The sequence below is a fragment of the Anguilla anguilla genome, chromosome 4 (genome assembly GCF_013347855.1).
Source record: "Anguilla anguilla isolate fAngAng1 chromosome 4, fAngAng1.pri, whole genome shotgun sequence".
NCBI lineage: Eukaryota > Metazoa > Chordata > Actinopteri > Anguilliformes > Anguillidae > Anguilla > Anguilla anguilla.
In genome coordinates, this window is record NC_049204.1 from 18,975,812 (window position 1) to 19,000,074 (window position 24,263).

Consider the following 24,263-nt stretch of genomic DNA (forward strand, 5'->3'; position numbering starts at 1 on the left):
GCAATCGAAATTATGTTGCGCCAATAGCTAATTTAGAACTCAAACACATTCTCAGTTGTAGGCGAATAAACAATAACTAAACGGTCCATGACACTGTCACTTCAAAAGTTATGTCCGGTGACAGCTAGCGGGCCCACTATATTTACAAACTTAATTGAAAATAACTGGAGCCTAGAACACAAGGTTATCGTTCATGGACAGATATATTCTATGAATACTGGTGAATTGTTCGGAAAAATTCTTCCCTCAACGAGAAGGCACACCCATAAGCTGCTGTCACTGTTGGCTATTGTTTATTCAATAATGAATAGCTTCGTAATAGATAGCCAATGTTGCATAAGGTAAGGTGCACTATCAATTCTACATGTGTACAATGCATCGGAAACTGCTTGGCGATGTTCTTCATACTTGTGCTTTTAAATAAATAAATAAATTCAAACAAAAAAGATATATACCTAAATATAAGTCAAATACAGTTGCAACCTGTATTTTTTAAAATTTAATTTCCGCCCGTTCCTAAATTGCATGAAAGTGATAAAAGGGATTTATTTTTGTATTAAGTAAAAGGTGCATTAGGGACTTCTGTTTTCATTTTTAAAGACATAGAAATTATTACAAATAAAATATCTGGAAATTCTTAAGATTATGGTGAACTTTTGGCCTACTGAAACTGTTTTACATGACTGTTCAGGTGGCCTACTTTCACTGGAAACAAGACCAGGTTAAAACCTAGTATATGGCTGGACCTAACACACGTGATCCAGCCGACCAATGGTGTAACTTCATCACTCAGTCAGTCAGTCACTCACAGACATTCGTGTTTGTAGGGCTTGCCCCGCTGTTGCGGTCCAGCCAAAAATGATAGGCCCATGCTAACACAAATTCTAGAATTCTACATAGCCTACTATTTAGAAACTGATGTTTTTGTATGCAACAGTAAATTAAATGTTCTTATGTAGGCTGTAACATGCTGTCAGATTTTTAACCCAATTTAGTGTTTGATATCTTTCATATTTTTTTTATTATCTGCACTTTCCGGCCAATTTTTCTAGTTCAAACTAGTCCTACAGTTTTTGCACTACATTCAAACTTTTTACACAAAAATGACCGGCCAGTTCCAGACATTGTTGCTTGTATTCAGATTTTTTGAAATATTCAACTTTTTGTGAGCAATTTTTCCCCATAGGAAAGTATTGCAGAATGTTCAGATCCTAGAGTGTGGAACTTAGAGTGTGGTTTTTCAGCATTTTTTCTTTTTTTCTGGCACTCTTCTAACTCGTCACAGCTCCTTCAGTTCACTTCACTAAAATCGCATGTTTCAGTCTCCCAGGATTGGCATTTGTTTGACAGTCACGCTCCACATACACATGAATGAGCTGCCCACTCTAGCTGAAGTTGGTGACAGTTTTGACACATGTTTTTAGATCGTCACAGATACCACAATTTTCAACGGAATTACACATTACCGCACACAAACCTTCACCAACTTCACCTCCTTGCACTCATATTCAAATATCTAAAGTTTTCCTTTTATCATTTTTCTGCTATTACACTTTTTCTGAGCTATGCGCCATCATTGAAATGCATTGAGGCTTGAGGACAGTGGCAGTTACCTCAGACTTTATCCTTACTTTATCCTTACTTCAAGTATTCTGGTAATGATTTTCAGCAAAGCAAGCCCACACAATTCATTCAGGAATTGTAACCTTTCTAGTTGCATTTTACAGTTAATATATTCGTTAAATAACTCTGTATATGTATTTTCCAATACCGTCCGCTAGATGGTGTGGTTATTTCCATAGCGATGTTGAATCTTTCCTACCCATCTCCCGTCAACTAAACAGCTCTCCTCTTTCCCCTCCAGTTGTTGCCTCAGCTGCAGAGACCACTTTAAATGTAGGACCAGGACAAGATGGCGGGTATGTGCAGTTTACACTAGTTGGGACAATCCGCCTTTTTAAACCGTGTTTCTCAGCGTTATTTTAGCACTTTTAAGCACGTCCACGATTGCTTAATTTTGGCGTTGTAGATCCCGCGATTGATCGCTCTTTCTGTATTTATTTGCAGATTTGTCTTTGCTTCAAGAAGATTCGCAGGAGGAGCTAGACGTATGTAAGTTTGTTCTCGTGTTTTATCATCGATAGCAGGCTAGTGCTAGCTAGCAATCTACAACTTTGTCGTGGCGAGTTATGTGCTGGTACCGTCGTATGTGTGGCTCCCGGATTGTCTGCAGTGCAGGCCTAGAGGGAAACGGCAAAGGGAAAGCCATCCACTGAAACTTCCATCTCGTGATGCATTTATTTGAAGCTTTTCAGATGTCAGTTCAGGATTTTTGGTGAAGGAAATGGGTTACACGAGGACGAAACGCGTAATCGGAATGTGTCATGCATAGATCTGAAAGTTTGGTTGCTAGCTAATGCTAGCCATCGAGCTATTTGATAGGTGGCTACCTAACATTGGCTGCCTTTCTTGGTGAAACCCGGCAATCTAGTTTGCGTCGCAGAAAATACAATTGTTAGGTACGTAGCGAGTTTATTAGCAATGCATGCGAAAAAATGAGTAACGTTAGCCATCTTCCAGTTCAGTAGCTGGCTTGCTAGCTTGTCGGCACTGCGTCTGGAGTGATACGCCAGAATTCGGAGCTGCATAACTTACACTGTGTCGTGTATCTGGAGTGGAGGTGTACTAGCTAGCTAGTCGGTCTCCAAACCCCATGGTGTTTAGGCGCTGCAGACACTGATCTATATCGTTAGATATCTGTAGCTGTGAACGCTGATTCTGTCGTAACTGTAGATGGTCAACCAGTTATTGAATTCGAAACTCGGAAACGAAACAAAACCCCAAGGTCTCCGATGACAAACTATTATCTGTGCATTGAACAAAACATTTGATTATCCGTGTCCACACGGTAGACTTAAACCGATACAAGCTGAATTTTCACGTCAGACTAAGAAAGCAAGGTAGTCTAGGTTAGCGACATAATTGATGTTTTCTCGAGTACTACTATGACCAAACTGAATACGAAACGCAGCGTGGGATGTTTTCACTTTTTACAGTTTCACTTTGCACGTTTAACGTTTGGCACAAGTTGATAGTTAAAGGATTTCAATAAGAGCAAGCGAATGTTAGAAAACTAATAAACACGGACAGCTCTTGTTATCAAATTACAATTCAAGGCGATTTGTTGGTAATTTGCAGTCCTTAATTTTTATTGCAGACAAATCCAATAACTGCTGATCTCTCCTCTACTGTTCAGACAAGGGAGCTGTTTTGGTGATGGGTTCTTCTGATGCACTATATTTCCAATGTTTCTAATAGTTGGTGTGGATGACTACAGCTCAGAGTCTGACGTCATTATTATACCTTCAGCCTTGGACTTTGTGTCGCAAGATGAGATGCTGACACCTCTGGGAAGACTGGATAAATACGTCGCGAGTGAAAACATTTTTAACAGGTATAATAAGCAGGTTCATTTTACACTTCTCATTTTGAATTTTAAATAATGATTTGTTGCAAAAGAACACTCCATATTTGTTTTAAAGTTTAATATTCCAAAATAACTGAATAAGTATTTTTCCTGTAGTCTAATCTAACCATTCTAATATATCTAGCCTTACTTTACTCGGTGACTGACAGAACTGATGTAGTTTTTTTCATGAACAAAGAAACTGAAGAGAACACACTGTTTTTGGCTCTTGTAAAAATAAATTGTTTTGAATTGCAGACAAATGGTGGCTCGAAGTTTGTTGGATACTTTAAAAGCTGTAAGTGAGGACGAGAGGGACTGTATCGCCGTCCTGGAAAGAGTTAGCAGACTGGCCGATGACTCGGGTGAGCCAAACCAGCCTTGTGGATGCGTCTGACCTGTCTGTGACACGTTGCGGATTGGTCTTTGAGATTGCATTGGTGGTTGACTGTATCTGTGAAAAAGACTGCTTGCTGTGTGGGGAAGGTCAATGTTGTGCTTTCTCTCACTGAACTGGGTAATGGTGTCCTCAGAATGGAAGGACTATTAAATGTATGTAATAGACAGGAAGGGGCAAGTGGTTTTGTGGCTGTGCTCAGCCTATGTGTTCAGCATCTATGTAAAGGGAAATTCGTAAAGAGCTTTGTGCAGTCTGTTCCTACACAACATGGCCAAATGTATATGGACACATCACACCTGACATCAAACATCTCTTCCAAAATTATGGGAATTAATATATAGTTTGTCCACATTACATTACAGGCATTTGGCAGACGCTCTTATCCAGAGCGATGTACAACAAAGTGTATAACCAAAACCAGGAACAAGCGTGTTGAAAATCCTAGAGGGAAGTACAGTTCCAAGTGCAGGGAACGACCGTGTAGTTTAGTTATAGCTACGGGGTCCACCCGTAGCTATAACTATCTCCACTCTTCTGGGAAGGCCTTATACTAGATGTTGGAGCATTGCTGCAGGAATTTGCTTCCGTTTAGCCAGAAGAGCGTTAGTGAGGTTGGGCACTGATTGGGCGATTAGGCCTGGCTCACTGCTGTTGATCACAAATGCGTTGGATGGGGCTGAGGTCAGGGCTCTGCGCCGGCCAGTGAAGTTATTCCACTCTGTTCTTGACAAAACCATTTTTATATAGACCTTCCTGTGTGCCCGGGGGCAATGGTAAATGGACTGCATTTATATAGCGCTTTTATCCAAAGCGCTTTACAATTGATGCCTCTCATTCGCCAGAGCAGTTGGGGGTTAGGGGTTAGGTGTCTTGCTCAAGGACACTTCGACATGCCCAGGGCGGGGTTTGAACCGGCAACCCTCCGACTGCCAGACGATCGGTCTTACCTCCTGAGCTATGTCGCAATGTCATGCAGAAACAGGAAAGAGCCTCCACCAAACTGTTGGGGAAGTACAGAATTGTCTAGAATGTGACTGTATGCTCTAGGATTAAGATTTGCCTTCTCTGGAACTAAGGGGCCAAGCCCATGCAATGAAAAACAGCCCCAGACCAAGGGGTGTCCAGATCCTTTTATATAGTGTATGCTTCAAATGCATTCATAATTTTTAGGTTTTCATTTGAATCCTTTCCGTTGAGGGTGATTTTTTTGTTGTTGAAAGAATGGGATTTATGTTGGAAAATAAAACTGACTGCATGTTACCTACAGATGAATGGATTTTAGTTTAAAATGACCTGTAAACACTGATCCAAAACAAAGGCCTCCATTTCACAGGGTAGGGTGTAGGTTGGTTCCTTTTTGTTCTCCTCCCTAGATTGCTTTACAGCGAAGTCGTGCCCCTGTGAATCAGGGTCAGGGCTTATCTCCTCCTGGGGTGTGAAGTGGTACACTTACGTGACCGGGCACTAGCTCAGGGCCCTGACTGTTTGATGGAGTGGTGTTAACAACTTGCTGCTTGCACCTGTGTGATATATTTTGACTGAAGCAAAAAGCCAGGCTTTTAAACGGCAGCTCTTGAAGTCAACTGACTACTCTCCTTATGACGCCTTTGTAAAATGTGTATCCTGCACCAGTTGTATTATTTCAGTTCAGCACATTTGTCTTCAGCCTATCGGCAAACAAACTCAGCCAACTGTTTCTGTCTTTACACTTTGGATATTTTATGAAGAGGGACAGGGACCGCCTCTCAGTGGTATTGGTCTCAAAGATGTTAACTATTCACTTTGGTTATATATTCTTGCTGGTTGTACATGACTGAATTTGCTCGATATCTGGGGGAAAAAAAATTAGAGAATTTCAATCCTTCCACTGTCAGACAGTACACAGCAAGATACCTTAATGCGATCTGGAATGACTTTTGTTTATCTGATTCAGTAGAACTTGTAGTGTTAATTTAGCTTGAATGTTGTGGTACTTTCACAACTTGGAATTCAAAGCTAGACAGGACATCTTGTTCTTTTTCCCCCACTGTTATTGCCCTCAGACCTTCTGTAGAATTGAAATGAAACATTCTGCATATTCAAAATATCCCAAAATACGACCGGGAATAAAATGTTCTGTCCTGCTAAGATGGTGTTGGTGGAATGCTTACATCTGTTGGCCATTTATATTAACTCCTGTTTGATTTAAGTGTAGTTTTAGTGGATTCAGATCACTCAGGGGGGAAAAAAATCATTGGCTACAATCTCGAGTTTTGGTAGTTGCGTAAGTGGTGTGCAAGATTATACAATACGGCTTATTTGGCATGATGCATACTAACAGGTCTTCAGAGCCCCTTATTTATCTTAATGGGATTAACTTTGATTCTGGATCCTACTGAAGGTGTTTGATGCACATTGTGGTATCATGTCAGGAAGCTTATTGTTTTGCATCATTTTGAATTGGCATATGCGATAAAACAATAGCTAAGTAGCATTTGAACTGTATAAAATACATGAATTATCCTTAAGTAATTTTATCATCCTTTTTACCTACTACCTCTAACATTGCAGTGTTGCTGAGTGCTGTGTCTGTTGCTTTGAACCAGACCGAGAAGAGATTTACCCTTAAATTCATGCAAATGTCCTAAATGTACACTGTCTAGCCTAGTACAACTATTCTTTGAAATTCTTCTGCATGTGTGCCTGGAGCTCATTACAAACTGCAGGATTGGTATACTTCAGCCTGAGACAGCACACAATTTTTCAAATGAAATGATTAGAATAAATGTCCCCACCTTACACCTTTGGGTTTATCAACCCGTGTTAATGATGTGACCTTATAAGATTTCAAAGCACTTTCCATAATTGATAATTCCAGGTCATGTGAAGTCAGGCACTGCTTCTGCCTCACCATTTCTTTCCACATATTGCTCTTCTGGTGTTTATAGTGGTAGCTGTTTGAAGATGGATTAAATAAACGCTCTTGGCACAGCTCAGCTATTTCTCATCTTCCGCCTCTGTCCAGCCTGTATTCTTGGCTATGTGCTAACATTTTTTAAAATTGTATTTTTGTACCACGTCGTCCTTGCTGCTTTTTGCTGTGGTTCTGCAGAAAATGCAACCAGCTTACAGAAAACAGCAGTTGCTTGCTGACACATTTAACAAATAATTTCAGCTCAAGAAGACATGAGCGTTTACAAGTCGCTGTACAAATATTATGGTTTTTGGACTTATCTTCTTTTTTTTTTCTTTGGTCAATGAGGGCAAGTTGAGAATGGGATTAATCATATCCTGGAATGCCCTACCCTTCCCGTTATTATCATTAACATTAACATGCCCCCCCCCCCCCCCCCCCCCCCAAAGAGACATTTGTAAAAGAACACCTATCAAATTTGTACTTGCATTCTGGTGTTTCATATCTTTGTTCCAGGATAAGGAGAAGAACAAAGATTTAACTGAAGTTGTGTCGTGTGTGAAAGGCAGTTGCACTGGTGGCACATAGCATAGGAATGCTGAACTGGTTTCAGAAAAAGTTAGCTAACTGCTCTCGCCGATTACTCCTCTTTGAGAAGTTGGCTGAAAGTCAACCCCTTCCTTGAATTGGGTGGAGAGCCATCATCAACATGTTGTGACAGGCCTCATTTCCCTTGCACATTAAAAGTGGCTAAATTCAGTTTTTTTTTCATTTGTGATTTGGATTTCCTAATTAACATATGGCAAATTTCTTTTTCTTTGCTGTATTCAATGGGTTGCATTTAACTTTTATTTTGAAATGAAAACTCTCCTGGAGATCGCAGCTTGCTTACAAGCCCCTCCTCATTTATCCTGTTTGAAAGTGGAGGTAGAGGAGTGCTCTTGGTCAATAAAATGACCATTCGTTTGTTGCCTTTGAAGAGTGAAGTGTTAAAAACCCTCTACTATTGGACTGGTACTTCCAGACCTCCCTGAACAGATTTTCTGAATGTTGAAATGTTAAAATGGCTGGCACTATGTTCACCACAATCCTGTGTTCGGTGCATTTAGTTTAAATTGTACTTTAACGCAGAGAGCAACATTTAACATGGGGCCAGATTGGCTCCATGTATTTTTGGTTTTGCTAAATTAACTTGTTTGCTGATATCTCACCCCACTGTGATCCAGATGGAACAGCCAGGTCTTCCTGGAAAGTTTGGTACAAGTGGTCTGTGTAAGCAGTTAAGCTTGATTGTACGGATAGAAGTTGTCAACCAACATCCTGATACTTCTACCCTACCCTTTTCTATTTTTTGATGACCTGTTTTTTTCCCCTTGTGGTTTTCTGGTTAGTGAACTGCTGAATTTAGGTCAGTGTGGTTTGGGGTTGACATCACACCGTATTCTGTTGTCTTTCATGAGGCCCTTCTGGTTTTTCTCATCTCAGTCCTACCTATAGAGGGTCATAGTTTTTCCCCCCCTGCACAACCCTTGTCACACGTCTTAAGCCCATTTCAGCATACAGCACCTTACATGTTAGCAGACATACCACTTTCTTTTTTTATTACTGGAACCTGATACGCAATTAAAATTCTGTAGACCATCTTTGGTTAACTGTGATGTATGTCCTATGCACTGTTTGTCCTTAAACTACTTGGTTAGCTTTTATTAATGGGTTCTTTCGAACCTGTGGAGTGTTTTGCACACTTTAGTGGAGAATGAAACTTGTCCTTCTTGTTCCTCAGAGCCTACTGTTCGAGCAGAGTTAATGGAACAAGTTCCTCATATCGCCATTTTCTGCCAGGAGAATAGGCCTTCCATTCCATTTGCTTTCTCAAAGTACTTGCTACCAATTGTAGTGAGATACCTCGCTGACCAGAACAACCAGGTAACGGTGTCACTGTTTTGTTTTAATTTCCACTGTAATGTAGTCTAGTGCACAAATAATTGTTATAAAAAAAGGAATTTTATTACTATATGAATCATTTCTGTTAAGAAGCTGTTAAATGGTGCACATTTCTGTTTAATTCTGTTCAAGGTATAATTGAATTGCATAAGTAAATCATTTAAAGAATTTAGTCTGTGCCAGAAATAGCTGTTATTCTTGCGTGATGAAAAATTGGATACCTTTATTGTTGATCTCTCTCTAACTCAGGGGTTCTCGGTATAACGCAGGGGTATCAAAATCCTGTCCTGGAGGGCTGCAGCGTCTGTAGGCTTTCATGGTGTCCTTTCAGTCGGCACACAATTTGGGCATTGGAAACGATATGTACAGAGTCTTTAGTCAGTCACATAAAATGAGTGCTTAAGCATGCAAACACACCAAAGACCAGCAGGCACTGCAACTCCCCAGAATTTGAGTTTGAGTTCCCTGGTTCTAAACTTAACACGCTGTGGCCCCAGGTCCGAAAGACCAGCCAGGCAGCACTGCTGGTGCTGCTGGAACAGGAGCTCATCGAGAGGGGCGACATCGAGTCCCAGGTCTGTCCTGTTCTTGTGGATCTGACGGCCCCCGACAGCAACGATGATGTTAAGACTGAGGCCATGGCGGTGAGTCACATGACACTGGGCAGTGGGAGAGCATCAAATGTTTCAAAGCCTAAATTCATAATTAGCATGGGCGTTAAAGCATTTCCAGTAATCAAGGAAAGCATTTTATGAAGATGCAAATTGTTATTAAACATAGGAAGTACTGTGTGCCCAGGGGTGTGTCTACCTGCATTTATTTGGGTCATACAGGGGCAGTTGTATGACTTGGCTAAGACTAGTTGGGTGGGATTTGGTAGTCCTATGATCTCAAATGATCAGAATTTGTCTGCTGCTGAATGGTAAGCAAACAAGGCTTTGGGTGAATACCTTTGCTCATGAAACCGGCCAAACTGGAGATGCGTTGACACGAGCAAATGGCTGCACAGTTTTGCAACAGTGCCGATGGCAGTTCACATCCAGAGGGAAGGTTGTAGACTAAACCTGATCTCTTGTGTTCTTCTGTCAACTCCCAACACTAGAATTCTTTGTGTGTTCATGTGAATCCTTGTAATTAACCTTAGTTATTATTTCATGGTTTAAAATTCATTTGACCAGGATTGTTTCCTAACACTGCGTTCCCCTGCAGATAATCTGCAAAATGGCACCAATGGTGGGGAAGGACATCACAGAGCGCCTCTTCCTGCCCCGCTTCTGCGAGATGTGCTGCGACTGCAGGATGTTCCATGTGCGCAAGGTCCGTGTGCTCATTGGCCTGCGTGCTCCAGAGGCCTATTCTCATTGGTCACCCCATGCATGCTCAAAGCTACTGTGTATTGTGGTCATTCATGTAATTTTGAAATACTATATAACAAAAGAACAAGGGCTTGGTTACCCTCAATAATTTGTTCTGAAATTTTCTTTGTTCTTTCGGCAGGTTTGCGCGGCCAATTTTGGGGACATCTGTAGTGTAGTTGGTGGGGATGCGACAGAGGAGCTGCTGGTATGTATACACACGACGAGACCATCTCCGTATTAGACAATGATAGTTTTACAGTGCGTGTTATATTCTAGTTGGTGCTTGTAACAGTGACACTATGTATTTATGGAAGAACCCTACCCCAGTCATCCGTGATTGTAATAAAAGCACTGGGATGACAGGTGTTATTGCAGGATACTCCAGGGATGCTCCTTGCAGCGCTGTACATGTAAAGTCAAGATGAATTATTGTAGGGTTACTCCAGAGATGCCCCATGCGATGATTTACTCAGAGTTGAGGGGTGTGCTTATTGGATACTCTGGGAATACTCCATGCAGTGTAGAAGTGCAGAGCTGTGGGGGTGTACTTGTGTGATACTCCACACAGTGGTAGCAGAGCAGATTCGTGGGAGTTTTGGTGCGATACTCCACACAGTGGTAGCAGAACAAATTTGTGGCTGTTCTGGCGTTCTTGAGGAAGGGAAGGCCCCGCCCGGGAGGAAGCGGGCCCTGGACTCACTCCTGTTTTTGTCGTGTGCCCTTCCTGGCCAGCTGCCGCGCTTCTTCCAGCTCTGCTCGGACAACGTGTGGGGGGTGCGGAAGGCCTGCGCGGAGTGCTTCATGACCGTTTCCTCGGCAACCTCTCAGGAAGTGCGCAGGACGAAGCTCTCCTCCCTCTTCATCAGCCTCATCAGCGACCCTTCTCGATGGGTGAGCGGAGAGCCCCTCCCACACTGGCTCTGAGACTGTGCTCTGGGAATAGCTGGCTGCTGAAAGAAATGCACAGCCTGTTACATGTTAATGTCCATCCGCTATTATCCAGAGCAGCTTGCATGTTAATACCTATGACAGTACATAGAGGGACAGCGTTCGACTGAGAGAGTCAATTAAGTCATTGAAATCCTGTGGAGGCAAGTGCAAGAACAAGTTCCCCCCCCACTTCTTGTCTGTTAAGCATGCATTTTAGATGCATGTAAAAAGTAAAATATCAAAAAAAAAATCTACTAAATGTATTCTCTTCTTTCCATTTACCAACTCAACATTATGGTTTATTCAGGAATTTTAGCCAGTTTTATTACTTGAATTATGACGTGGTCACACGTGTAACAAAGAAAAGAAAAACAAACTTAAAATGAAATCATGAAATATAATTTCCATGTGAATTGCAATCAGTTGAGTTTTGCAGAATTTGAGCAAAAGTGCAGGTAGTATAGGCACTACAAAAAGGATAAATGGGAGAAGGTTTTATTCAGCCATAAACACAAACTGCAGTAGATATGTGTATACCTTAGAGGCTTGTATTTAAATATCAGTTTCAAATTTAAGGAGCTGGGGCTACAAACTCTGAGACTGTATCTTTGATTCCCAGGTGGGGCCCAGCCATTGTACCCTTGAGCAAGATGCTTAACTTGACTTGCCTCTGCAGCCACATGCCCAGCTGTATTAATGGATTGACTCTTGGGATCTGTGCCAAATAGCTAAAGTGTACATTTAAAGGAGTGTTACTCATGTCGGTCTCTTTAGGTCCGTCAAGCTGCCTTCCAGTCCCTGGGCCAGTTCATCTCCACGTTCGCCATTCCCTCTAGTGTGGGCCAGTACTTCCGGGAGGAAGAGGAGGGCCGGAACTGCAGCTGCACCCACCCACAGAACAGGTGGGCCTTATCTGTCAATCTGCTGCATGCAGTGTGTTTTTGCTACCACGCCTGCACTCTGACCTGATAACCGTAGTAGCCTGACCAGATCTTTCCACCCAGAGGCGCATTGTAACCAACCAGCATGCCAAAATTGGTTTATCTTGCTCTGTCTGCTGTTATTTTGCAGGTGGTGCAAAGTTGAAGTTGTTTTTATCTTTGATGCCAGTCTTTGGTATTCAGAGTTGTCAAAATGAAAGTGGTTATCTTAAGTTCACTTAATTTTCTGGGCTCTCATGAGCCACTTGCTTGGTCTCAAAACTGAAAGCATAATATATAGTGTCGTGCTTGCACTAAGCCTGCTGCTTGTCACGTCCAGCAATGGCATCCATTGTGTGGCTGATATTAAATTCTGTTTAACTTGTGTGAGTGACTTCGGTGCTTGCATTTGGTCTGTACTTGTGGTGTCAAATATCAAGCGAGTCTGTCAGCTGTATGTTTACCAAAGAGGTGTACACACCAGTGTTCACACTACTCGTTCAGGGAACTTCGGGAGTCTGTTGGATTAGGGGATCCATGTTCTCTTTTACTGTAGGTGATGAGAACTTGGTTTTTGGCAGACCTTAAGACCCATAAGTCTGAATAAGCACATTTTTCCCCACAGCGAGGAGTCGCCGGGCACAGACGCTAATGCCCCGGAGTCCCCTCCCTGCTCTGCTGGGGAGGCAGGCTCGGACAGTAAGCCAGAGGCCTCCTCTAACCCAACGGAGGAGGAGGAGGACTGTGGCGAGCTCGGCCAGACTGAGGTTTCCCAGAGTTCCCCCTGTGCTCTGGCGCACTGCGACGGTGAGCCGCTGGAGTTCCACCGGACAGAGGAGGGCAGTGTGGACGTGGCGGTGGAGGGGGGCGGGGAGGAGGCGGCTGAGGACCCGGCCCCTGACGCGGACGCGGACACGTCGTGTGACGCAGAGCCCGAGCACAGCCCACCCCCAGAGGAGAACCAGCCCCCCCCGTGCCCGGCAGAACCGGACCCAGATCCTGCCGGGGAGGGCGTCGCTGGCACGGTGGAGAACGGGGTCGCGGCAGAGGGAGACGACCCGGAGAACACACACTCCAACCAGGAGGAGGAGGACGAGGAGGACCAGCCTTCTGCACCTTCGCCTCCGCAGCCGGCCTCCACAGGAGAGCCCATCCCCGAGCAGGAAATGTACAACTCCTTCCATTACTGGAGGACTCCCATCCCCGACTTTGACCTGGATCTGGAGCTGCGGGAGGACCAGGAGGAGGAGACCCCCAGCAGCCCCAGCCGCAACGGCTCCGCCCACAACTCCGCCCCCACGCTGGGCCGCAAGGAGCTGGAGGAGATGATCGAGAACCTGGAGCCGCACACCGACGACCCCGACGTCAAAGGTCAGCCTCTTATCCCGGCTGCCGTGTTAGTCTCTTATCATGGTCCGATAACTGCTCATTGTAATACAGATATTCATCATGGCTGTACAATAGAGCATTCAGTAGCTGTTCACAGCCCCATCTGAAATGTACACATTCGTGTCCTTGTTGGGGTGAGGTTGCCTTTCACCTCCCATTCATCCTCCACAGTCCAGATTTTCCCTCCACAAAGCAGATAGCCCTACACATTATTAATCACTCTTGCTGAATTTGCCTAGAGCAGGGCTGCCCCACCCTGTTCCTGGAGATCTACCATCCTGTAGGTTTTGATTTCGACCATGATTTTGCACTCCTGATTCTACAAATTTGCATCTCAATGAGATTGCTAGCGGTTGAAATGAGGTGTGCTTTATTTGGCTTGGCGTGAACCTACAGGATGGTAGATCTCCTGGAACCGGTTTGGACAGCCCTTGCTTAGAGGGTTTTTTCAACCTTCTGCCAATCCAAAGCCTGTTAAGTCCAGTTATTGTCTGGCAAACTTTAACTGTAGGCAAGTCACAGCAGGACAAAGCAAAGGGCAAAGCATAATGCACACACTGTCGTAGCTTAGCATGATAATAAGAGGTTGTTATTTTGGTCACTCTTCAGGTTTGCCAGGGATGAGTTGAGCTCAGCTGTGCTTGCACACACACTTTGCTCTGTGCAAATTATGAACTAGCTGGCGCCTGGAACAGTGGAAAAAGTCATTGTAGTCCCAAAATTGTTTTCCTAACAGTTTCACAAGTTCAAAAAAATAATGTTTCCTGCATGCAACTAGAACATGCAATGCAGAGGTAAAGTCTCGCTTTTTAAAGTTTCAACTGGAGCTGAAAACCCGAAAGCTGAACAGCAGCTATTCCCAAGCCACTGTTCCCCAGTTCTCTTTCTCTGTGTCCACGTTGTGTGCTGGTTTTCATCACCATTTATATCATAATTTTTGCTTGAATTAGTTCACCAAATACTAATCTGGTTATCTTGATGTTGAGCCGAAGTAAACTGAAAGCCTTCTATAACTAAATGAGGATTAATTAAGATAACGAATTTACGTATTGTTTTTGAGAGGATGAGCACTGAACGGTGTGAAATATTAAATAACGTTTAAAAATTTGATCGTAAACAAAAAACCCTATGTGCAGCCTGCAAATGTTAGGCTGATATACAAAATATTCAAGCTAAATCTTCTAGGTTTACTTGAATGGAAAAAAAGAACTTCTAGGTAAGACTACGTGATAAAGCACATCTGCGGTAATCAAATCGTTTTAAGCCTAAAATAACAGTCCATGCTGCCAAATCGCATTTTGGCTGTTTCGTCTTTTTTTGCTTTAGTCATACCGGCTTGGCACCGACTCAATCGTGTTTCCTAGAACTTCTCTGGGCGTTTGCAAGGACGTCACTTTTTAACAATCAAATAGTGGTTTCATTCAAAGCAGACCCTTCACCTTAAGTTTATGTTGCAAAGTCTTTATCATCCTGTTGCAACATGTAATTATTTGTTTCGTTTGTTTGATGAAAAACAGTGAAGACATCACGGGCGACGGTGTTGCAAACGTACGGCTGTGTTACTTCATTTTATTAGGCTACATGAAGCTGTGCTAATGCGGTCCCTTGAAACACTGGCATTGCTAATGTTTTAAGTGCCCGTAGGGCTGCTTCCGGATTCCACTTTGTAGAAGTTCCACAAGGCAGAAATGAACAGTGGCGGTGGCCAATGGATGGTGCTTTGTGCTCGGGAGTGACGGCACATTCAGCCATTTGGTGTAAACAGAGTAGACACTCTTGAGGCTGTGGAGGCGAAGCTTTGCTACAGGCGAGAAGTAATGTGCATATTAAACACTGCAGTGTGGGAGAGGATCGGATTCAGATCGGGCGTGTCCTAGCCGAAACCCGATCCCTAAAATGCGGCGGTGTCAGCAGCTGATACCGGATCCTCCGATCGGATCAGGACATCCCTACCTCAGATACCTTTTTAAAAGCACGCATTAAGCAATATTAATGAGCTGTTGAGACCAGCGTCTGTTTATGAACACAGGCACATTTTCAGTGGCACAGTTCTTTCACAAGCGTGTTTCTTGGCGATAAGATTGCTCAGTAGGTGGCAAATTGTAATTGGCTTCATTGAGTCATGTTTTCAAACCCAGTTGATTTAGGAGCAGCGGGTGTGAACTCGAGCACGCTGGTTCCCCCCGGAGTGAGCACTGAGGAAAGGCTGTGGGCTGAACCGCTCAGGCTGAAGCCTTGTATGTGTGTGTGTGTGTGTGTGTGTGTGTGTCTGTGTGTGTGTAAAGGCTGTGGGCTAAACCGCTCAGGCTGAAGCCGTGTGTGTGTGTGTGTCTGTGTGTATCTGTGTGTGTCTGTGTGTGTGTAAAGGTTGTGTGCTAAACCTCTCAGGCTGAAGCCTTGTATGTGTCTGTGTGTGTGTCTGTGTGTGTGTAAAGGCTGTGGGCTAAACCTCTCAGGCTGAAGCCTTGCGTGTGTGTGAGGGAAGGTTGTGGGCTGAAGCCTTGCGTGTGTGTGAGGGAAGGTTGTGGGCTGAAGCCTTGCGTGTGTGTGTGTGTGAGGGAAGGTTGTGGGCTGAAGCCTTGCGTGTGTGTGAGGGAAGGTTGTGGGCTGAAGCCTTGCGTGTGTGTGAGGGAAGATTGTGGGCTGAAGCCTTGCGTGTGTGTGTGTGTGTGAGGGAAGATTGTGGGCTGAAGCCTTGCGTGTGTGTGTGTGTGAGGGAAGGTTGTGGGCTGAAGCCTTGCATGTGTGTGTGTGTGTGAGGGAAGGTTGTGGGCTGAAGCCTTGCATGTGTGTGTGTGTGTGAGGGAAGGTTGTGGGCTGAAGCCTTGCATGTGTGTGTGTGTGTGAGGGAAGGTTGTGGGCTGAAGCCTTGCGTGTGTGTGTGTGTGTGTGTGTGTGAGGGAAGGTTGTGGGCTGAAGCCTTGCGTGTGTGTGTGTGTGTGTGTGTGTGAGGGAAGGTTGTGGGCTGAAGCCTTGCGTGTATGTGTGTGTGTGTGAGGGAAGGTTGTGGGCTGAAGCCTTGCGTGTGTGTGAGGGAAGGTTGTGGGCTGAACCGTTTGGGCTGAAGCCTTGTGTGTGGTACTGCGCTTCTGGCAAAGCTGCCAAATAGGCGCATGGTGGAGTTTTGGACGGAAATGACACGGCCGTCCTTTTGGCGTGCAGATTCTTTCCCCTTAGAAGGAGCTGCCTGTGGTAGTGAGGAAACGTCTTTCGCATCGAGAGACCAATATGGTCATTGAGTGCACACTTGCGGGTAGCGCTTTTGGCTGCAGCAAGGACGTTTGCGTATGCAAGGAAGTATGGCAAATGAGCGGCCAACTCGACTGTACAAACAAAGATTCTCCCTCTTATCCGCTACTGTATAAAGCTTGCCCTTTAAGAAAGAGTGACACGCTGTTGAGACTTTTCCTGGGGTCGCACCTCCCGTTTATTCCTCTCGGTTGTGACACCATTATCCCGAGTGCATAAACAGCCCATTGAGGTCTTTGTGCGCTGGCCTGTCCTCAAACAGGAGCTCACTGTGCTCCGTTAATGTATCTTTCATTAGGCAACAGTAGGCCTTTATTTACGGACTGAAACATGGAGCTCTGCAGAGGCCTCGACGGCCACAGGGACCTGTCACTCTTGAGGCCCTCAAAGCCCCACTACAGGGAGAGTGTTATTGATTCATCTGCACTTGTGCCTGTCTGGCACACCAGGTGTGGACTAGTGGATAGTGCCGCAGACTGAAGCTTGAAGTGTAGCCATGTGTGGGGGGAAAACAGGAATTTCAGAATTTAGATGACTTTCTTGAAATGGTGCTGGCAACTCTAGGAAATGCTTTATATTACGCCTTGTTTATATAGTCTGTGTGTGCGCTCGTTCGCTCGCTCCTAATCTAGGCACTGTGCAACCAGGAGCTGATATGAAGTCAGCAGGTATGAACCAAAATAAGCAAACATTATAAATATAAAGTTAGTTATTAAATGCATTGCCCATTTCTGCAAACTTTTTAAAGCCAAAAATGCGCTCTGGTTGTACCTAAACCTGACACAATGAAAACTTAGTGTTCTATTCCACGTTTTAGGCTTTAAGTCAGGAACACTCAAGTCCTATTGTCTTGGACTTCTTAAATCATTCTTCCTGTTGTTCTTCCTTGCATAACTTCTGACAGCGTTTCCTGGTTGTGCTCCAATCTGGCACTTATTCGTCATGGTCCCTAGATGTGTGTAAAACACTTCTGTTGCCTAGGGTGGGGATAGCATAGCCATTATAGCTGTCGGATGGGTGTTCCTGTTGCCGTAACTTCTAGATAGCATTTGGCCTTTCGCCCGACATGAAGGACGCCTATTGGCCTGGGTGTGGTTTTCAGATATTTACAAAGTTATAAAAAGCTCATGGTCAGTCTGTGAAATCATGATTTTATGAATTGGTTTTCACACTGTTGGGCTTAAATTTTTAAATCTTTATTAGTGGTTATACTAATATTATTTGTGGTTGAAAAAGCTGTTCTGCCTTGAGTTGTTTCATTTAAATAAGGAATGCCATCAAATCTCCATCCAAAACAGGAACAAAGGAATGAATTTGACCCAGCTCGCTTTGTGGAACTTTTCTTCCTGAATTCTGTTGTGTAATGCTCATGGGATACATTAATGGTAACGAGCAGGTCCCTGTTACAGGTGTTGTGTTGCAGTGCATTTGAGAATGAGCTGAAGTTCAAGGTGTTGAGCTGACGCTAAAGGTGTTGAGGTGGCAGCTGGTCTCCCTTCTCCGCAGCACAAGTGGACGTGCTGACCGCGGCGCTCCGAGCTGCAGTGCTGGACTCTCACCTGGAGGAGGCGCTCCTGGAGCCCCAGACGGCGGACGGAGACAACCCCTTCGCCCTCAGCGGCGTGCCTTCGGTCGGAGACTCCGCCGACATGGAGGTGAGCGCCGCCCCGCGCCTCGGAAACGCCCAGCAGGCCGAGCCGCAGACCCGTGTCTGTTAAAGCCCCGCCCGCCTCTTAAAACCCCGCCTTCCTGTGTGTGCGTCCCCTCAGAGCCGGGACTCCACCCTGCAGATGAGCCACACTGAGGACTCCGAGCTCAGCGACAGCAGCATCAGCCCCGAGGAGGAGAGGAAGTCCAAGCAGCAGGTCCGTCCATCGGGGCCTCGCCCAAAACTGTATCTGCTCTACGAGTTGATTCTCAGAATTTTACAGAGAACATAGTAAATGTAATAAATGGAAAGAGGTAAAGAAAAATTGAGTTTGTAAATGGAGTTCAATTTTCATTATTTGACAATATGTCAAAGGCCAGTATTGTGTGGTATGAAGGTTCCAGCGCAAGTTTGGAATGAGTGATGTGATTTGCACTTTGATCACTGAATGGGTCATGGTGGTGATTTTAATCAGGTTTATTAACCCTAGTTTAAGGTGTCAGATCACACATGTGATTAGAATGTTCTTAACTGAACATTCTAAATCTGATCACTACTAGACACTGGATTTTGAAAAAACATTCCAAAAACCAAAAGCAAACCTGCACCCAAAGCTGTGGATTTAGGTGAGAGGTCCCACGGTCTCTAGCCTCTCTCCTGCCCCTAGCCTGACTCTCTTCTGCCCCCTGCAGGACGTGATCCCGCAGGCTCTGCTCGACCAGTACCTGTCCATGACGGACCCCTCGCGCGCACAGACGGTGGACATGGAGATCGCCAAGCACTGCGCCTACAGCTTACCGGGCGTGGCGCTCACCTTGGGCCGGCAGAACTGGCACTGCCTCAGGGACACGTACGAGACGCTGGCCTCCGACATGCAGGTGCGGATCGGCCTTACCCGTCCCTCCCCGAAACCCCCTCCCCTCCGCCGGACCACCAGGGGGCGATGTACGCTTCTCACACGGGCGCCGCGTCAGTTTGCACGCCGTCTGACTCTGTGCGTGTCCTCACCTGCTCGTTCTCGAGCATCGGTTTCAGGGAAAGCGAACGTAAGCGGAATAACGTGGCAGGTCAAGCCTTTGCTTATTGTCCTTCCCAAACCCGATGTGTGGTTCCTCAGGTCATGGAGGGTCACAGCTACAGTCCTCAAAACGCTCAGTCAGATAGTTATTCACAGCTGGACCCCGTTTCTTCATTTCCTCAATGTGGGTCAACAGCCTAGTCTGGCCCTGGTCTGGAACCATGTAGAACCCTCTGTGTCACACACTCCATAGGGTGACTCACTGTGTGACTCACCCTGTCCCCCCCCCCCCTCCTCTCCGCTCGCTGCAGTGGAAGGTGCGCCGGACGCTGGCCTTCTCCATCCACGAGCTGGCCCTCATCCTGGGGGACCAGCTGACTGCCGCCGACCTGGTGCCCATCTTCAACAGCTTCCTGAAGGACCTGGACGAAGTGCGGATAGGGGTACTCAAACACCTCTATGACTTCTTAAAGGTACAGACCTTCCCCTGCCCCCTCTCCCTGGCAGCTGGCTGTGTAGAGGCTCCTTGCAATAAAATAAAAATAACACTTAAACACGTAAATTGAGGCTATTGTAAAAGAGGAACATCCCAGAACTTCAGTGGAATTGCTTATTAAGCATAAAGCAACTAGGGTAATCTTAAATAGAAAATGAAACTCAGAAACCGCAAAGGCTGTTCCTTTCTAAATCAGTCAGGCTTGTTACAGTACCTCCAGTTTACAATCGTATTAGTTATAAGGATCTTAATAGAATACTGACTGAAATGGTTAAGAAACCAAAACCTGTTGAAAAATGTACAGAAATGTGACCTGACTAGGGCTGGAGTTCAGATGAAAACTGGACTGTTAAATGGTTAAATGTGTGAGGGTGTGCCTGGTCCTCTGGGGGGGGTGTATTTGTAAGCAGAGCTCCAGTTGCTCTGCATACGCACTGCGTTGCACTGCCGGCACCAGGATTGCCTCATTCGGTTTCGATGTCTCTTTAATCCCCACCGCCTCCCCCCTTCCCCTCCCCCCCCCCCCCCCCCCCCCCCCCCCCACCGCAGCTGCTGCACCAGGAGACGCGCCGCAAATATCTTTACCAGCTGCAGGAGTTCCTCGTCACGGACAACAGCCGGAACTGGCGCTTCAGATCAGAGCTGGCGGAGTGAGTCATCGGGAGACGCCCACCCCCCCCTCCCCCCCCCTCCTTTCACAGATCACCATTCGCGTGTGGCTTTGAGTCTGAATGTAAACATAGCATGTGAACAAAATGCGTGTCAATATTGAGCTCCAGCTGTTTGTGGTTGCATGCATACACTTTATTGCGCCGTTGTTTTTCTTCTCCTCTCTGCTCCTCTTCCTGTATGTGAGGAGTATCGAACTGGGACTTCCTCGTGTGATGTTTGCTAATAGAATTGGGTATAGTTGCTTGGCTACAGTGGTATGTGACAGGTTTGCACATGGTCATGCGTGTGCTGTATGTTGGGAATGGTGTTGGGTCGGCTATCTTGAGAGAACCGTGATCGATGGGAGTTTTGCGTGTGTGCGGTCGTGTGCGTTAACAGGCAGCTGGTCCTGCTGCTGGAGCTGTACAGCGGTCAGGACGTCTACGACTACCTGCGCCCGCTGGCCTTCAGCCTGTGCACAGACCGGGTGTCGTCCGTACGGTGGATCTCCTACAAGCTGGTACGTCACGCGTGCCGCTCGCGTCGCACCGCCGCGGCCGATAGCGCGACCAAACGTTCCGTCATCACCGAAACGGAAGCCACCGGGCATGTTTAAAGGCCTTTACGGCATGATTTAAACTTGAGTAATGAGGGACAGTTGCGTCACTCTGGGGGGAGAAAGACTCAGCTCCAATCCCCTCGATCGGAGTGCTACAGCCATTCTAGCTTACCCCGCTTTAGTGTTTGTGCGTAGCTGGACGTGGATTGTGAATGTGGCATGTCTGGCACAGGTGAGCGAGATCATCAGGAAGCTCTCGACCAGCCCCTCCCTGCTGGCGGACTTCATGGGCGAGCTGGTGGACAAGTTCTGCCACTCTCCGAAGTGGTCTGGACGACAGGCGTTCGCCTTCGTCTGCCAGGTAAGCGATGAGAGTTTGTTAAGTCCGTGACCTTTCTGAAGGAAGCTGCTATGTTTGGACTAAACAGAAAATGCTCTGTAATGCTGGGAGACATCAGCCTATATTTTACGCTCAGATTTACTTCCCCTAGTAGGCAGTTGGGGTCCACTGCATGACTTGCTTTATTGCTTAATTTTACAGCTCTGTTTAATAAATTATAGCATTAGCTGGTATTGGTATCTTGGTGTTCCTCGGCCTTCGTGAACGAGCAGGGATCTGTAAATCTCCTCCCCTGCCAGAAATCTTTCCCAAATAAATATTAGCGCTCCTCCTCATGTGAGCGCTAACATTTCCCCCGTGACGTGGCGAGCGTTCTTTCTTCGGAGCGGGATGTAGGATCGGCCTGGTTCAACAAACCCGTCCCCCCTCCCCCCCGTTCCGCCCGCCGCCGCGGAGGATAAAGCACCGCCGCGCTTTTCTCTTCCGCGCCTCGGCCAGGTGCAAAAATCCCTGCCTCGTTTACTAGCGGCGCAAGTTTTGCACCGCCACAAGCCCTCCTTTGTGCGGGGAGGACAATGACGTCCCGGTCGCTGGAGAGTGGGCGGAGCCAGGAAAGCAGGGAGCATTCATGCCCCCCTCCTTTCTCTCTCGCTCTCTCTCTCCAGCTGGTGGTGGAGGACGACTGCGTGTCGCTGGAGCAGTTCTCGGAGCACCTGCTGGCCCCCCTGCTGCAGCTGGCGTCCGACCCCGTGCCCAACGTGAGGGTGCTGCTGGCCAAGACCATCCGCCAGAGCCTGCTGGAGAGAGGTGAGTCCTCCCGCCATCGTCGCCCCTGGCTTCCTCGCCTGACCGCTGTATTCTTATTTTTTTCCCCCTGTACTCCCGTCTTTAAGATTCGTTATAACTGTTAATGTAAATATGTGAGCATAATCAAATAGAATGGGGAATCAATCAAGTTTCTAGTGGAGGAGGGAAGCTCATCACACTGGTTGCCATTATCACCCACGGACGGATTTGGCATTAGATGCTGCCAACACCCAAATCACGGCTGTGTTGATGCTTGCTGTACAGAAGATGTTTGTGCTATGTTGTCTGTCCATGACTGTGTTATACAATGCAAGAAATTGCCATTGCTTCTGATGGTTTTTAAAAGGTTAAACCTGTTTTAAACAACGGTTTAGCTGTAAGTGCTGATTATTAATGTATGTACAATTGTGCTGAACGTTGCACTTGTCAAGTGTCTAACACCTGGCTTTGAAAAGAAATGCTTAGATCTGCTATTTTCTGATCATTACATTTATAAATATCAGTTTCACCATATGGAGAATATTCAGCACATTATTCTTCTTGTGTTTGTTTGTGAAGCGTATAAACGGCTAGCCTGCGCTCTCTGGCGTTGCGCGTCCCTGCCCAGCTAAGCCGTCCTTTCTCCGCTCGCAGAGTACTTCCTGCACTCGGCGAACTCGCACCAGGAGGCCCTGGAGCAGACGCTGGTGGCGCTGCAGATGGACCTGGACAAGGACGTCAAGTACTTTGCCAGCGTGCACCCGGGCAGCACGCGCATCAGCGAGGACGCCATGAGCACGGCGTCCTCCACCTACTGAGAGCACACTACGGCCGCGGAGCCGCGCCGGGGGGGGGAGAGGGGGGGCGCGCCGACGGGCGTATGGGCCTCCCCCCCCGCCTCCCGCAACCCGCTACCACAAAGATCTCTTTCGTGCTTTGAATCGCCACAGAAGCCTTAAAAGCGTCTTCCTTAACGAGAAAAAAAAAATACTTGAATGTCCAGAGCCGATTCAGTCAAAGAAAGGTGCGAGGGGAGGAGGGGGGGAGGGGATCGAGCCTTGTGTAGACCACGCCCCCGACTCCCCTCTCCTTTCTCTTTCTCCTCTTTTAAACGGACTTTTCACTCCTAGCCCGAGCCAGTATCACAGAGCTTTATTGAACCACATAGCGGGATGACTGTCTAACTTAATGTTTATAGTGCAAGGTCGTCGTTCTTTTTGATACGGTGTTTGTCGACTTTATCATATGCTGCATATACTGTTGTGTGAGCGTGCGAGCGTGCGTGTGTGCGAGCGTGTGTGCGTGTGTGCGTGCGTGCGTGTGTGTACCATCACAGCCTTGTGTGTGCAGTGGAGAGCTGGTGGGTGAGGAAGCACGTTTTTCTCTTAAAGGGCTCTGCGCTCTGCTGTTTTAACCTCTAGTGCAGCACATTGTTGTACCCATGGCCTGGGACCCCTGAACCGCAGGGCCCCGCCCATGACGAAAACAATATTGTATTTTTTATTATTGCGTCGACCATTTTGTGGACTCAGTCGGGCGGGAGGGGCGGAAGAAAAAATAAAGCCAGAAATGGATCAGCACGGTCAACGCGTTGACTTGAAGCCGGGTATTTTAACTTGAGAATAAAATACTGCACCTTCCTTTTTTTTTTGCTTCTTTTACCCCTTCCTGTGAGTAATTTTCATTTGTACATATCGGTTGCAACTTTTTTTTTTCTCCCCTCCCCCTCCCCCATTTTGGTCTACGATCATGTTTAGTATTGTGATACGAGTTTGTTCTCTCTACCTGTCCAGAATAAAATGAAATGAAAACACTCTGGCTGGTCTCTGGTGCCCCAAGTGGAGGAAGTACTTATTCTAACTGTAGGCTGTAGTGTGAGAGTGAGTAAGCTTAGAGCACCAATGCCTGAACTGGTATAACCCACAAAAAAAAGAATGGGTCTGATTGCCATGTGACCTTACTTAACCCTTTGAGGAGTTTTTTTTTGTTTGTTTTTTTTTATCCAAGTCCAGAGTTCTACATCTGCATTGCTGTTCATTACCCTTAGTGATTATTGAATCAGCGTTAGAAAGTTTTAGTTACGAACATTCTGATCACGTGTGAGGTTACACCTTAAAGGGTTAAGGGGCCTGGAGGAAGTGTGTAAACACTGTAGACCTTCCTCCAATCATAGCAGGCAAAGAAGATCGCAAAAGCACCCCTTCCAATTCTCATAA

At 46.1% G+C, this 24,263-nt stretch overlaps 1 protein-coding gene across 3 annotated transcripts; it reads left to right on the top strand.

The window, feature by feature from the left end:
- The first annotated feature begins 1,806 nt into the window (after positions 1-1,806).
- On the top strand, positions 1,807-23,865 carry ppp4r1 (protein phosphatase 4, regulatory subunit 1). Of its 3 annotated transcripts, none has more exons than XM_035414646.1 (20): positions 1,807-1,919; positions 2,068-2,112; positions 3,319-3,454; positions 3,725-3,831; positions 8,543-8,685; positions 9,201-9,347; positions 9,913-10,020; positions 10,201-10,266; positions 10,794-10,952; positions 11,766-11,893; positions 12,537-13,282; positions 18,056-18,204; positions 18,319-18,414; positions 18,890-19,075; positions 19,527-19,688; positions 20,261-20,361; positions 20,762-20,882; positions 21,154-21,282; positions 21,927-22,068; positions 22,702-23,865. In XM_035414646.1, exons 1-20 carry the CDS (start codon positions 1,913-1,915, stop codon positions 22,863-22,865), a joined length of 3,042 nt encoding a protein of 1,013 aa, XP_035270537.1. In that variant the 5' UTR covers positions 1,807-1,912; the 3' UTR covers positions 22,866-23,865. The 3 variants fall into 3 exon arrangements, with proteins under 3 accessions (XP_035270537.1, XP_035270538.1, XP_035270539.1); XM_035414647.1 differs by having other exon boundaries at positions 3,370-3,454; XM_035414648.1 differs by lacking the exon at positions 1,807-1,919 and having other exon boundaries at positions 1,930-2,108.
- Positions 23,866-24,263: the final 398 nt, after the last annotated feature.